Below are 14,007 nucleotides of genomic sequence, written 5' to 3' on the forward strand. Positions count from 1 at the left end.
ACCCCCCTTTTACCTCAGGACCTTCAACTTTAAGGTCACCCTCAAGGTTTCCTTTAGGGAGCGAAATGTCAACAGTTGGCAAGTTAAACGTTGATCCTTTAACATCAGGACCTTCAAGGCTGATATCTACCTCTGGAGACTTCATTTTAGGGAGGGACATGTCACCTTTGATTTCAGGTCCTTTGATATTAAGATCAGGTCCCTTTGCTTTGATTTTAGGAAGAGAGATATCGAGTGAGGGCATGTGAAACTTGCCTCCTTTACCACCATGCCCATCAATGTCTATATCCACATCTGCTTTTCCTTTTGGAAGTGAAAGGTCAACAGTTGGCATATACATTTTTCCTTTCAAATCGGTTCCTTCTACATTGGCATCAACCTTTGGTAGACTCGCTTTTGGTAGAGAAACATCACATTTTGGCATTTTGAATGTCCCTCCTTTCAACTGAGGGCCTTCAACATTTATCTCCCCCTCAACCCTTCCTCTGGGAGGTGAAATGTCAACAGTTGGGATGTTGACCTTTCCTCCTTTAACATCAGGACCCTCAAGGCTGATATCGACATCAGGAGATTTTATTTTGGGCAGAGAAACATCAAGTGAAGGCATGTTTAGCTTTCCACCTTTAACTTCAGGACCTTCAATGTTTATCTCTGGCCCCCTAGCTTTCATTTTGGGAAGAGAGAAATCAACAGAGGGCATATGGAACTTGCCTCCTTTTGCACCATGTCCTTCGATTTCAATGTGTCCTCCTGCCTTTCCTTTAGGCAGTGAAATATCAATGTCTGGCATCTCGATCTTCCCTCCCTTCATGTCTGGGCCTTTAAGCTTGACATCACCCTTTGGGAGACTAACTGTTGGCATTGAGACATCAAATGTTGGCATTTTAAATGTGCCACCCTTCGCCTCAGGACCCTCCACATCGATGTCTCCCTCAACTCTTCCCTTGGGGAGTGAAACGTCACCTTTAAAGTCAGGTCCCTTTATGTCAACATCTCCCTTTACCTTTCCTTTTGGGAGTGAGATATCAACCTTTGGCATTTCCAGATTGCCCTCTGGCAGGTTCATCTTTGGAAGTGAAATGTCACATTTGGGCATTTTGAATGTTCCTCCTTTTCCCTCAGGACCCTCAATATTGAGATCAACATCAGCCTTTCCTTTTGGGAGTGAAAGGTCAATGTCTGGCATGTCGATGTTTCCTCCCTTCTGTTCAGGACCTTCTATGTTGACCTCTGGCCCCTTAGCTTTCATGTTGGGAAGAGAGATATCAAAAGAGGGCATATGGAACTTGCCTCCTTTCCCAGCATGTCCTGACATTTCTCCTAATGCTTTCACTTTGGGAAGTGAAATATCAATGTCTGGCATCGCAATCTTCTCTCCTTTGATATCTGGGCCTTTAAGTTTGACATCACCGTCTGGGAAATTCATTTTTGGGAAAGACATATCAAATGTTGGCATTTTAAATGTACCCCCTTTTACCTCAGGACCTTCAACTTTAAGGTCACCCTCAAGGTTTCCTTTAGGGAGCGAAATGTCAACAGTTGGCAAGTTAAACGTTGATCCTTTAACATCAGGACCTTCAAGGCTGATATCTACCTCTGGAGACTTCATTTTAGGGAGGGACATGTCACCTTTGATTTCAGGTCCTTGCATATCTATATCTCCCGCTATTTTTCCTTTTGGGAGTGAAATATCAACCGTGGGAATTTCCACATTGCCCTCTGGCAGCTTCATTTTCGGAAGTGAAACATCAAATTTAGGTGTTTTGAGTTTTCCTCCTTTGACCTCAGGACCCTCAATACTGAGGTCAGCCTTGCCTTTGGGGAGAGACAAGTCAATGTCTGGCATGTTGATTTTTCCTCCCTTAAGCTTAGGGCCTTTGACTTTTCCTTTAGGTAGTCCAATATCATAGGATGGTATTTCAAAATTCCCATCTTTTCCAGAGTGAACATCAATGTCAATATCTCCCTTTGCTTTTCTTTTGGCAAACAAGAAGTTGATTTTTGGCATTTGAAATTTCCTACCCTTGACTTTCGGCCCTTGTATATTCACATCTCCTTCAGGGATTTTTATTGCAGGAAGAGCGATGTCTGCAGATGGCAAGCTGAATTCAGCACCTCTTCCTTCACCCTCAGCGGTGAATTTGCCTTGTGATGTTCCTGGTGGGGTTGAAATCTCAATAGTTGGCATCTTCATTTCCCCAGCCTTGATGTCTGATCCCTTGATTTTGATGTCACCTTTCTTTGATTAATTGTAGGGAGAGAAACCTCAACTTTCCCCTTTGGAAGAGAGATATCAACGGAGTGTCCCTCAAGTCCAATATTTACCTCAGGCATCTTAATCTTGGGTAGTGACACATCTAAAGAAGGCGTGTTGAACTTTGCTCCTCCTTTAATATCAGGTCCTTGAATATTAACCTCTCCTTCCTTGTTTTTCAACTTTGGGAGTGTTTTGTCAAAAGTTGGCAGCTTGAACTTGGCTCCACTACCAACACTGCTCTCTAACTCCATGTTGCCCCCCAAGTTTGCCGTGGGGAGGGAATAGTCAACATTTGGAAGTTTGGGGCATTCTAGGCTCAAGTCTCCTTCAGGTACCTCCACTTTTGGGAGAGAAATGTCTACAGAGGGCATATTGAATTTACCACCTTTGAATTCACTGATCCCAATGTTCAAATGCTCCTCTACGGTTCCCTTGGGAACAGAGATATCAACAGTGGGCGCTTTGATCTTCCAACCTTTTATTTCAGGGCCTTCGATGTCCACCTCACCTGTCTTCATTTTAGGGATGGAGATGTCAAACGTTGGTAACTGAAATGCTCCTCCTTCTCCAACATCAGTTGCTCCAGTTTTGCCTTCAGGAAGTATCAGGTCTACCATGGGTAACTTAAAGCCTTCTCCTTTAAAATGTACTTCTCCTTCTGGTGACTTCATCTTTGGAAGAGATATGTCAAACTCAGGCATTTTGAACTTCCCATCTCCACCAACAAAGTAGTGCATATCTACATCGTCCCCCTCTGCTTCCACCTTTGGGAGAGCTATGTCAACAGAAGGTAGACCACATTTCCCTCCACCTTCTGGACTTTCAATGTTCACATTTGATGGACCCATTTTTGGTAATGAGATGTCAACCTTTGGCCTGGAGATTTTGGGCCCTGTGAAAGTGCCCTCAACCTCATCAGGAATTCTGCATCCAGTGTCAAATTCCAAACCTACTTCAGGCACAGAGATGTCCATGGCAGGCATTTTGATTGCTGTCTTCCCAGCTCCTTCGTACTTTGGGAGCGAAATCTCCATGTCAGACTTTCCCTTCACGTGTGGTAAAGAAATATCAAGAGAAGGCATTTCAACAGATGCAGCGTTTCCCGAGAGATCAACTTCCATCTTTGATTTGAAATGTTTGCCTCAGGGAGATTGATCTTACCACCTCCTTTGAGTTCTACTTTTGGAGGTGTAATGTCAGTTTGAGGCACATTCATACCTTTGGCTTTCACCTTAATCTCACCATCTATCTCATCCGAATGGCGTGAGAGTCTAACTTTTGGCAGTTTCAACTTTGGGCATTCTTAGCTTTGCATCTCCTTTGCCTGAGTCTACATTCATGTTACCACTTGTAGCCTCTGCATCAGAGCCTCCTTTGATGTTGATCTTAGGAGCTTTGATTTTAGCCTCTCCCTTCACAGCGGGCAAAGACGCCTCAGCTTTTCCGGAAGGTAGTGCAAACTCCACATCAGGCGCATTAAGCTTAACTCCTCCCATCTCCATGTCTATGTTTGGTATCTCCAGACAAACTAAACTCCACTGAGGGTGGCTGGATGTTCACCCCAGGGGGCTTCAGCTCCACAGATCCAGTCTCCAATGCTGAGCCTGACTTTGTGTGTTTGCTCTTAGGTAACTTGTGTCCTTTTACTTTGGTTTCACCTTAGCTCCAGTATCTCAGGTGGAGAGATGTTCACCTCTCCCTCGAGATGTTCTGTTTCCACTTTACCATCCTGTGATGTCTCCAGTGAGAACCTTTGTTTTCATGTGGGGAAACCTAGGAGAAAGGATGGAGAGAAGAAGAAAAAACACTGTGACATATTACAAAAATATTTGTAAAGAATACTGTACTGTATAAATAAGAATAGTTTTCCGATCATAATTTGATGATGTTTTTGAAAATAGATGTATAGAATGTGGTACTTTTGTAACTATTCTTTAGCCTCATAATGGTTTCTAAACACCCTACACAAGTTGGATCAGAGGGTATTTGACCAATTTCAATATGAAAAGGACACAAACAAGGCCAACCTGATCCTCCTCTTGGCCTTCCCCACAGCTGCTGCTCCCTCGCTCCTTCTGCTTCAGCCTTAGTGCTCTTCCTCGGTTTGAACTTTGGGAGAGAAAACTCCACGTCTACGTCACTCATCTCCAGCGTGGTAGGCTGTCCCTCGATCACCAGCTCCTCACTGCGCTTCTCCTTCAGCCTCTTCAGACCAAAACGCCCACCCCTCATCTTCTTGGCCTTGAACTGCTTGCTGCCCTTCATACTCTGATAAATCATAAAAGGCAAGAGGTTTCAGCCTCAGGCTTTCAAATTGAGTATGGTACTAACGATAGTTACGGCTGTAACTACGGTTCTATGAGTCCCGGATGACCGCCAGAGGCGGTGCTTTAGCACTGGATATGTCCATCTGCACGCATGCGCAGTTCGAGTACCAATAACAACAAAGTCACCTGTGACCCACGTGACTACGGCTACATAGGCCGGCGTCATTAGTGGATCGGTTCCCAGAATCTTCTCGCGAGCACACAAGAATTCTGAGTGACCGGAAACTCTGGCGGTCATCCGGGACTCATAGAACCGTAGTTACAGCCGTAACTATCGTTCTATTTCGTCCCTAATGACCGCCAGAAGCGGTGCTTTAGCATTGGATGACTATACCAACCATGTCATGAAGAATCCGAACAGTACCTAGTTGGAAGCAGCGGAGCTCGGCAACAGGACCACGCCCAAAGGATGGGGAGTGGCGACATTGACCCGGTAGAACCTGGAGAATGTGCCAGACGATGACCACGACGCCGCAGCGCAGATGGTCTCCAGGGACACCCCTCTCAGGGCAGCCCAAGATGTTGAGATGCTCCTTGTAGAGTGACATCTCACCCCTGATGGCGGGGGGCGGCCACTGGCCCCATAGGCATGTGTGATTGTATCCACAACCCAGTGGGACAGCCACTGTTTTGAGAGAGCACAGACCCTTCTCGTGCCGCCATGGCAGATGAAGAGCTGCTCTGACTGTCGTATATGGGCCGTAGCACCAATATACGCCTCTAGGGCACGCACAGGGCACAGCAACTCAGTTGTGCCGTTCTCCTGTGGGACATTAAAGCGCGCCAGCTGGATAGGCCGATTGGAGTGGGCTAGTGGAAGCACTTTGGGCAGGAACGCCACGTTTGGCCAGAGGGCAACACCCGAGCCATCGGAGTTCCACCTCAGGCATGTATCACTCACAGAGAGGGCATGTAGCTCTCCAACTCGTTTCCCTGAGGTCATGGCCAGCAGAAATGCTGCCTTCAGGGACAGCCACTTAAGCTCCACCTGGGCTAGGGGCTCGAAGGGAGGAGATGACAGGGCATTCAGCACTAGGGGCAAGTCCCAAGCTGGAGCCCTCGGGGTGCTAGGCGGACGCAGCCGTAAAGCCCCTCTCAGGAAGAGGGACAATAACCTGTGGCGCCGTCCACTCCCACATGACGGGCAGATATAGCAGCCGTATAGACCTTCAAGGTGGAGTGAGAACGCCCACTGTCTAGAAGGGACTGCTGTCTGGGCAACAGCGTACCTGCTGTCCCAAGGAACACGCACATTCTTGCCCCCCAGTAGGGGTAGAAAGTGCGTGAGTGCAAGCTGCACAGCCCGAAGCTCTAGCACGTTGGCATGGCGTGCACCCTCCTGGGCAGACTACTGACCCTGAACGGCCCTGCCCTGCCGTACTGCACCCCACCCTGAGAGACCTGCACCTATGGTGACGGTCTCCTGGCGGGATGGGATGGCACCCATGGGCACGCCCATTAGGAGATAGGCCCCTCCAGTGTGACCGAGAGTGGAGGCAACGCTGCGACACCCTGACTTCCCTGCGCCTGTGCCACTTGGCGTCCAAGTGAAGGCTGTTCAGCCACGTCTGCATGGGGCGCCACGCCAGCGGGCCAAAGGGCACAATGGCCGAGGCAGCCTGCCCAAGGGCCGAAGGAACTGAATATAAGGCACCATGTTGCCCGGCCCACGTGGAAGTAGGCATCCCTCAATTCCACGGCTGTGCATGTGCTGTGGTCAGCATATAGAGTGGCAGCACCTTCAAGAATCTGTTGATTCCTCTGAGGTCCAAGATCAGGCGAAATCTGCCGACTTTCTTGCTCACGAGAAAGTACGCCGAGTAGAACCCCCTAGGCTAAGCAGAGGGTCTACTGGCTCGATTGCGTCCTTGGACAGAAGGACGGACAACTCTTGGGCCAGAGCTAGGGCCTCTGCCGGATCGCTGACGACTTTCATTTTGGCCGGGCCGAAGGCTAGGGGCCGGAACTGCGGTTCGTACCCCTGGGTTAAGGTGGAAACCACCCAAGGGTCGGAAGTACAGACAGCCCAGTAACTGAGCTGTAACTGGGAAAGCAGCCTACGACGGTCGTAGGCCAGACCTGGCGACGAGTTTGCACCAATAAGGACATAACTCGTCCCCCTTCCCTAGACATTAGGGCAAAGGCTTACAGTGATGCATCACTGAGGCCCAGCAAAGAAGGCTCAGCCGGCGCCTGCTGCAGAGAGGTAGAGAAAGCCAGTATCAGATGCGTGCCGCTGTGTCGTAGGCCCTACAGAGCAGCTCGTTTGTGACCCTGCACTGAGGCCGAGGGCACCTGGCATCAGGAGCCCGAATCGGGGAGGCGATGGCAGGCTCAATGGATGGCAAGCGACCCAGCCCCACCCTCGCCGGATCCTGCCTGGCAGCAGAGTGGGAGAGGGCCCTGGTGTCTCTCCAGCCTGCATGGAGGTCCCTCAGGTACTTCTCTGAAGGAGGAACAGTGGGAGTGAAAAGGGGCAGGGTTATGCCAGAAAAAGGGCGCTAGCCTGAGCCGAGTCGGCCTGCGGAACCTGAAGCTGCAAGCGTAACAAGGGCTGCACGAATAATGGCCGCCATGAAGGCGTCCTCCGTGCTCTGCAGAGAGCTCTGAGCAGAGGAGTGGGGAAGCCTCCTCTGGGGTGAGCTGGGCCCCGCCCCCCCTTCATAGAAGAGGTTTGTCCTCAAGTAGAGGTGTGGCAACCGAAGGAGGGCCAGGCGGCAAGCTAGTAGCCCCCGCACCGGCCCCTGGCTGAAGGGCCAACAGGAGCGACTTCGTCTGCTCCATGACGGCAGCTAACCGACCCCCTTAGAGGGACAGCCTGTTTCTAGCCCCCTACCTGGGGGTGAACCCATAGCCATCCCTCCATCAAGTCGCCGGGAACGGTCAGACTGAGCTGGAGGAAGTTGTGACGAGGACAGGTGCCACCTCTGCGACTCTAGCCACTCTGAGCGCCCGAAGCATGAATCTACAGCTCATGCAGGCGCTTTGCGTGAGACCCTCCCTCAAATGCTCGAGGCCAAGGCAGAGGGGGGCAGCGGTCATGGCCGTCCTCGGGCTCAAGAGAAGCCATACAGGCGCGACATGAATGAGCCAGTCTATAGGTAGCCGGATGCAGCGTAGCCGGGAGTGGGCAGCGTAGCCGGGAGTGGGCGCGAGAACACAGCCTTCACCAGCTACCTGCTGAACGGAAGAGTAGAGCCGGGCTGCTGCTAGAATCAAGCAACACGTCTACCAGGAGCGGGGGCGAAAACACTGCCTTCACTAGTTGAGTTCATAACGAATGCCAGGTGCAGCGTACCCGGGAGCGGGTGCGCGAACACAGCCTTCACCGGCTACCTGCTGAACGGAAAGAGGAGAGCAATGCTCCTACTCGCCGAACACAGAGAGGGATGTAACTACACCCACGTTACCGGCAGAGGGAGCGGGAGCGAGAGCACTGCCTTCACCTAGCTGGATTAAATAAAGAAGCTTAACGGGGCAGCCACGCCAGATGTTAGCCAGGCGGCTGCTGCTAAGAATCAAGCAGCACGTCTACCAGGAGCGGGGTCGAAAAACACTGCCTCCACTGGATGAGTTAAACAACGAAGCTCAAACAGAACACGCCAGATGTTAGCCAAGCGGCCGCTGATAACAATCAGAGCAATACGTTACCGGGAGCGGGAGCGAGAGCACTGCCTTCACTGTAACTATGGCCAGTACTTACGCGGCTCAGAGCCGTAGTTACAGTAGTATAGTAACTATGGCCAGTACTTACGCGGCTCAGAGCCGTAGTTACAGTAGTAACTGTGGCCGGTGCCTAAAAGTGTCAGCCAACGGCTGCACCCTAGATAATATAATATTGGGAGGATGAAATCCTCTTTATTGGCCACACATGCAGAGCGCACAGCACACACTGAAGATTGTTCTCTGCATATCATCCTAGTACAGTTGTAGTAGACTAGAGTCTAGTACTAGGAGCAGTAAATACCACGATATAGCGCTACTGCAATCAAAACCATACATTACCGGGAGCTGGGAGCGAGAGCACTGAGTTAAATAATGAAGCTTAACAGTACATGCAAAGGTGTTAGCCAAGCGGCTTGCTGCTAACAATCAAGCAACCAAGTCAAAACACAATGTTAAGACCAGATAATTAGCTTCTATGACTAGAAGCCCGCATAAACCGTAGGCCATGGTCACAGTAGTAACCATAGCCAGTGATTACATAGGACCGTAGTTACAGTAGTAACTATGGCCATTACTTACCTTACCTCTCTGCATCTAAACAAAAACGGGCAAATTATGGCACACTTGGCTTCCATACTCAATTGAATGAGAGACGCAGCTAAAGCTGGGACTCAAATGCTAATGATAGCTCGGGCACAACCGCCACAAGCAGAACTCTCAAAATAGCATAATAAGGGCAACTTTATGGGAGAGGAAGCGGGAACACTGTCGTCACCAGAAAATCTAAGCCAAACAATAAAAAAGACAGCAATCAGGACAACTTAGCTGGGAGAGGGTGCGGGGACACAGCCATCACCAGCAGAGTGGTTGACAAGTTGACACAAACCTGTCCGTCGAGGCTCTGCACGGCGCACAGCCGGCCACAGCTCCTGGAGGACGCGTTAACAACCCGTAGCTCCGACTGTCAGTCGCGAAGCTGCACTCAAATCAAACGTTCAAACCTGAACGCTGTAGGCTACAAGAATGTAGCCGCGGTACTCTCGCGAAGCGAGAAGATGAAAAGGAACCGATCCACTAGTGACGCCGGCCTATGTAGCCGTAGTCACGTGGGTCACAGCTGACTTTGTTGTTATTGGTACTCGAACTGCGCATGCGTGCGATGGACATATCCAGTGCTAAAGCACACGCCTCTGACGGTCATTAGGGACGAAATAGAACTGTTAAGGCACTAGCTTTAGGTTGATCGATTGACAACTGAAATTGTTTGGAAAATAGGTTTGTTTATCTAATTTGGGACTAGAAGATTGGACGAAATGTTTATACTATATAAAAATGATACTCTATCTAAAATGACTCAATTGAGTTTAGAATTATAAATCACACATACAGACTAATAATTAGGGCTGTCAACATTAACTCTCGTATTACATCTGGAAACCTTGATGTGTTCATTCTTTTCGTGCAAATTAATCATATTATCAAGTTAACCCCCAAACTTCCTCCCGCACGGATGTTTACCACGGATATGTATGTATATATCATAATATAATTAAATACCATTTTGGCCACCTTGGCTTTGGGACCTTTGACCTCCACACTGGGAACACAAGGCCGTACGCAGATCTCTAATCCAGGGATGATCCTCTTCAGCTGGAAGCTGACCTTATATGGCTCGGCGCACTGGAGGATCTTCAGAGCGTCTTCATACTTCACGTTGTCAAAGTAGACCTTGGCACTCAGCAGCTGGTCCCCTTAACACAGAGAACATTTGAATTATTATGTCCAGTGTTCAAAATGTCCGTAGGGGAGTGGCAATGGTAGTAGCTAACCATTTGACCGTTTCATTTTAACTACAGAATGTTCACTGTAGGTGCTCATAAAGATGACAGGTACCTTCCTGGAGACTGAGATGTTTAGCAGCTGGTGAGTCTCTGAGGACATCTTTCACAAAGATCCCTCGCTGTCCTCCACCAGTCACACTGTAGCCGCTGGCTCCAGCCTCCGCCTCCGTCTCCACCACGATCTCCATGGATGGAGAGGCTTCTTCCACACACTAACACACACACACACACACACATACACACACACACACGCACACACACGCACACGCACACGCACACACACACACACACACACACACACACACACACACCACACACACACACACACACACACCACACACACACACACACACACACACACATATTTGAATACTTTATTTGGTTCCACAAATTATATTACATAAGACAGGGAATCAAATATATCGGGGCTAAGCAGCACAGAACACATAAGGGAACACATAGCACCTCCTCCTCCACACGGCTAAGCAGCAGCCTTAAGGGAACACATAGCACCTCCTTCTCCACACGGCTAAGCAGCAGCCTTAAGGGAACACATATCATCTCCTTTCCACACGGCTAAGCTGCCAATAGCAGCTGAAACAGAGCAATATTTGGTCATTTGTTTGGCTTTTCTCTTTGACATTCCAGCAATTCTCAGACTAATCATGGTGCATTTATATACATGGCAAAGACTTCTGAATATGAGTATGCTATATCTACACTTGTACCCAAAGCTGGTTATCACATCGAGCAGTGGTTGGTATTTAATATACTTGTCCTGGAAAGCCTGGTCCATGCACAGGTCAAAGGCACAGCCTACTTCTAATATTAGCACCTCCCTGTGGTGTCAACAAACACAACATCAGGTGTATTTGGGATGTTAGCAAAGACATCATTGGTAAAACCAAACCATTCTGGTAACACTCTAGCGTGCTTGTACATTTCTGCACTACATGGTAAGATGTTTTTGTACCGCATTTGTACAGGCGCTTGTATGCATTACATCCATTTGTTATGTGTGCAATGGATTCTGGGCGTTGTTGTGAATCCTGATGGTTTAAACAGAATGGAGTGTGAATGTTTCTCTAACTCCCCTCCTCGACTCCCCTCCTCGACTCCCCTCCTCGATACTTAGTCCCGCCCACAGGAGATTCGAGCGGAGGAGCCGAGGAGGGGAACCGAGGAGAGAGGAGGGGAAGCAGCAGGCGGTTAGAGAAATGAGAACTCCTCTCCTCTGAGCGGTCATTTTAAAGAGACGTCCATTAATGATGAAAGGAGGCACAGCAGCCCTCTGTCTGATGGACACATGTGTTCATGACCACTTCTATATTTACTTTGATTCAATCACAGTGGATACACACACACACACACACACCACACACACACACACACACACACACACACACACACACACACACACACACACCACACACACAACCCACACACACACACACAAACACACACCCACACACACACACACACACACACACACACACACACACACACCACACACCACACACACCACACACACACACACACACACACACACACACACACACACACACACATATGTATATATTTATATAAATATATACAATTTCAGAATCAAACGGAGCACTCTCATAATAACGTAACACTATCAGAGACTGGATATATCCCCCCCCCCCCCCTCTCTGGTCGCTACAATGAGGAAAATAAATTACGGGCCAAATGTTTTATTTACAATTATTAAAAGTAAGCAGATGACACCAAACCAACTGAGACCTGTCTGTCCGCTGCATATACGCACACTGTACCACACACACGCACATACAGTTCCTAAAACAGGCTACAGCCGTTGTGTATTTTATTATGTGAAGCACTAAATGGTTTTAGAAAAATATCGACTCTTTGTAGATATCTACTAAACTAAAGCAAATGAAGAGAGAAATCAACAGAGGGCATATGGAACTTGCCTCCTTTCCAGCATGTCCTTCAATTTCCATTTCACCTCTTGCTTTTCCTTTGGGAAGTGAAATATCAATGTTGGGCATCTCAATCCTCCCCCCCTTGATTTCCGGGCCTTTGAGTTTGACATCACCCTTTGGCAGATTTGCTTTTGGTAAAGACATATCAAATTTGGGCATTTTAATGTACCTCCCAAAACCTTAGATCCCTCGACATTAAGGTTTGCTTTGGGTATTGAAATGTCAACAGTTGGTGTTTCAATTTTTCCTTTCATATTTGGTCCTTCTACATTGGCATCAACCTTTGGTAGACTCGCCTTTGGTAGAGAAACATCACATTTTGGCATTTTGAATGTCCCTCCTTTCAACTGAGGGCCTTCAACATTTATCTCCCCCTCAACCCTTCCTCTGGGAGGTGAAATGTCAACAGTTGGGATGTTGACCTTTCCTCCTTTAACATCAGGACCCTCAAGGCTGATATCGACATCGGGAGATTTTATTTTGGGCAGAGAAACATCAAGTGAAGGCATGTTTAGCTTTCCACCTTTAACTTCAGGACCTTCAATGTTTATCTCTGGCCCCCTAGCTTTCATTTTGGGAAGAGAGAATCAACAGAGGGCATATGGAACTTGCCTCCTTTTGCACCATGTCCTTCGATTTCAATGTGTCCTCCTGCCTTTCCTTTAGGCAGAGAATATCAATGTCTCATCTCGATCTTCCCTCCCTTCATGTCTGGGCCTTTAAGCTTGACATCACCCTTTGGGAGACTACTGTTGGCATTGAGACATCAAATGTTGGCATTTTAAATGTGCCACCCTTCGCCTCAGGACCCTCCACATCGATGTCTCCCTCAACTCTTCCCTTGGGGAGTGAAACGTCACCTTTAAAGTCAGGTCCCTTTATGTCAACATCTCCCTTTACCTTTCCTTTTGGGAGTGAGATATCAACCTTTGGCATTTCCAGATTGCCCTCTGGCAGGTTCATCTTTGGAAGTGAAATGTCACATTTGGGCATTTTGAATGTTCCTCCTTTTCCCTCAGGACCCTCAATATTGAGATCAACATCAGCCTTTCCTTTTGGGAGTGAAAGGTCAATGTCTGGCATGTCGATTTTTCCTCCCTTCTGTTCAGGACCTTCTATGTTGACCTCTGGCCCCTTAGCTTTCATGTTGGGAAGAGAGATATCAAAAGAGGGCATATGGAACTTGCCTCCTTTCCCAGCATGTCCTGACATTTCTCCTAATGCTTTCACTTTGGGAAGTGAAATATCAATGTCTGGCATCGCAATCTTCTCTCCTTTGATATCTGGGCCTTTAAGTTTGACATCACCGTCTGGGAAATTCATTTTTGGGAAAGACATATCAAATGTTGGCATTTTAAATGTACCCCCTTTTACCTCAGGACCTTCAACTTTAAGGTCACCCTCAAGGTTTCCTTTAGGGAGCGAAATGTCAACAGTTGGCAAGTTAAACGTTGATCCTTTAACATCAGGACCTTCAAGGCTGATATCTACCTCTGGAGACTTCATTTTAGGGAGGGACATGTCACCTTTGATTTCAGGTCCTTTGATATTAAGATCAGGTCCCTTTGCTTTGATTTTAGGAAGAGAGATATCGAGTGAGGGCATGTGAAACTTGCCTCCTTTACCACCATGCCCATCAATGTCTATATCCACATCTGCTTTTCCTTTTGGAAGTGAAAGGTCAACAGTTGGCATATACATTTTTCCTTTCAAATCGGTTCCTTCTACATTGGCATCACCTTTGGTAGACTCGCTTTGGTAGAGAAACATCACATTTTGGCATTTTGAATGTCCCTCCTTTCAACTGAGGGCCTTCAACATTTATCTCCCCCTCAACCCTTCCTCTGGGAGGTGAAATGTCAACAGTTGGGATGTTGACCTTTCCTCCTTTAAACATCAGGACCCTCAAGGCTGATATCGACATCAGGAGATTTTATTTTGGGCAGAGA

The 14,007-nt window shown here is 48.1% G+C and overlaps 2 protein-coding genes across 2 annotated transcripts in view; both read right to left on the minus strand.

Moving 5' to 3' along the window:
- Positions 1-14,007, minus strand: part of LOC117457517 (neuroblast differentiation-associated protein AHNAK-like) — a 64,727-nt gene that overhangs the window by 12,615 nt on the left and 38,105 nt on the right. Inside the window, 5 exon segments of the mRNA XM_071205305.1 lie at positions 2-2,239; positions 12,523-12,581; positions 12,919-13,811; positions 13,813-13,949; positions 13,951-14,007. Coding sequence (XP_071061406.1) covers positions 2-2,239; positions 12,523-12,581; positions 12,919-13,811; positions 13,813-13,949; positions 13,951-14,007 — 3,384 coding nt within the window.
- LOC139434949 (periaxin-like) lies at positions 2,266-10,297 on the minus strand (the record flags this gene model as incomplete). The annotated part of the gene is given in 10 exon segments (XM_071205218.1): positions 2,266-3,389; positions 3,392-3,554; positions 3,556-3,771; positions 3,773-3,914; positions 3,916-3,983; positions 3,985-4,030; positions 4,285-4,325; positions 4,328-4,525; positions 9,808-10,001; positions 10,144-10,297. Coding segments are annotated over 10 exon segments (2,328 nt in total), but the record flags the coding sequence as incomplete, so codon positions are not given.

The sequence above is a fragment of the Pseudochaenichthys georgianus genome, chromosome 13, assembly GCF_902827115.2.
Source record: "Pseudochaenichthys georgianus chromosome 13, fPseGeo1.2, whole genome shotgun sequence".
Classification (NCBI taxonomy): domain Eukaryota; kingdom Metazoa; phylum Chordata; class Actinopteri; order Perciformes; family Channichthyidae; genus Pseudochaenichthys; species Pseudochaenichthys georgianus.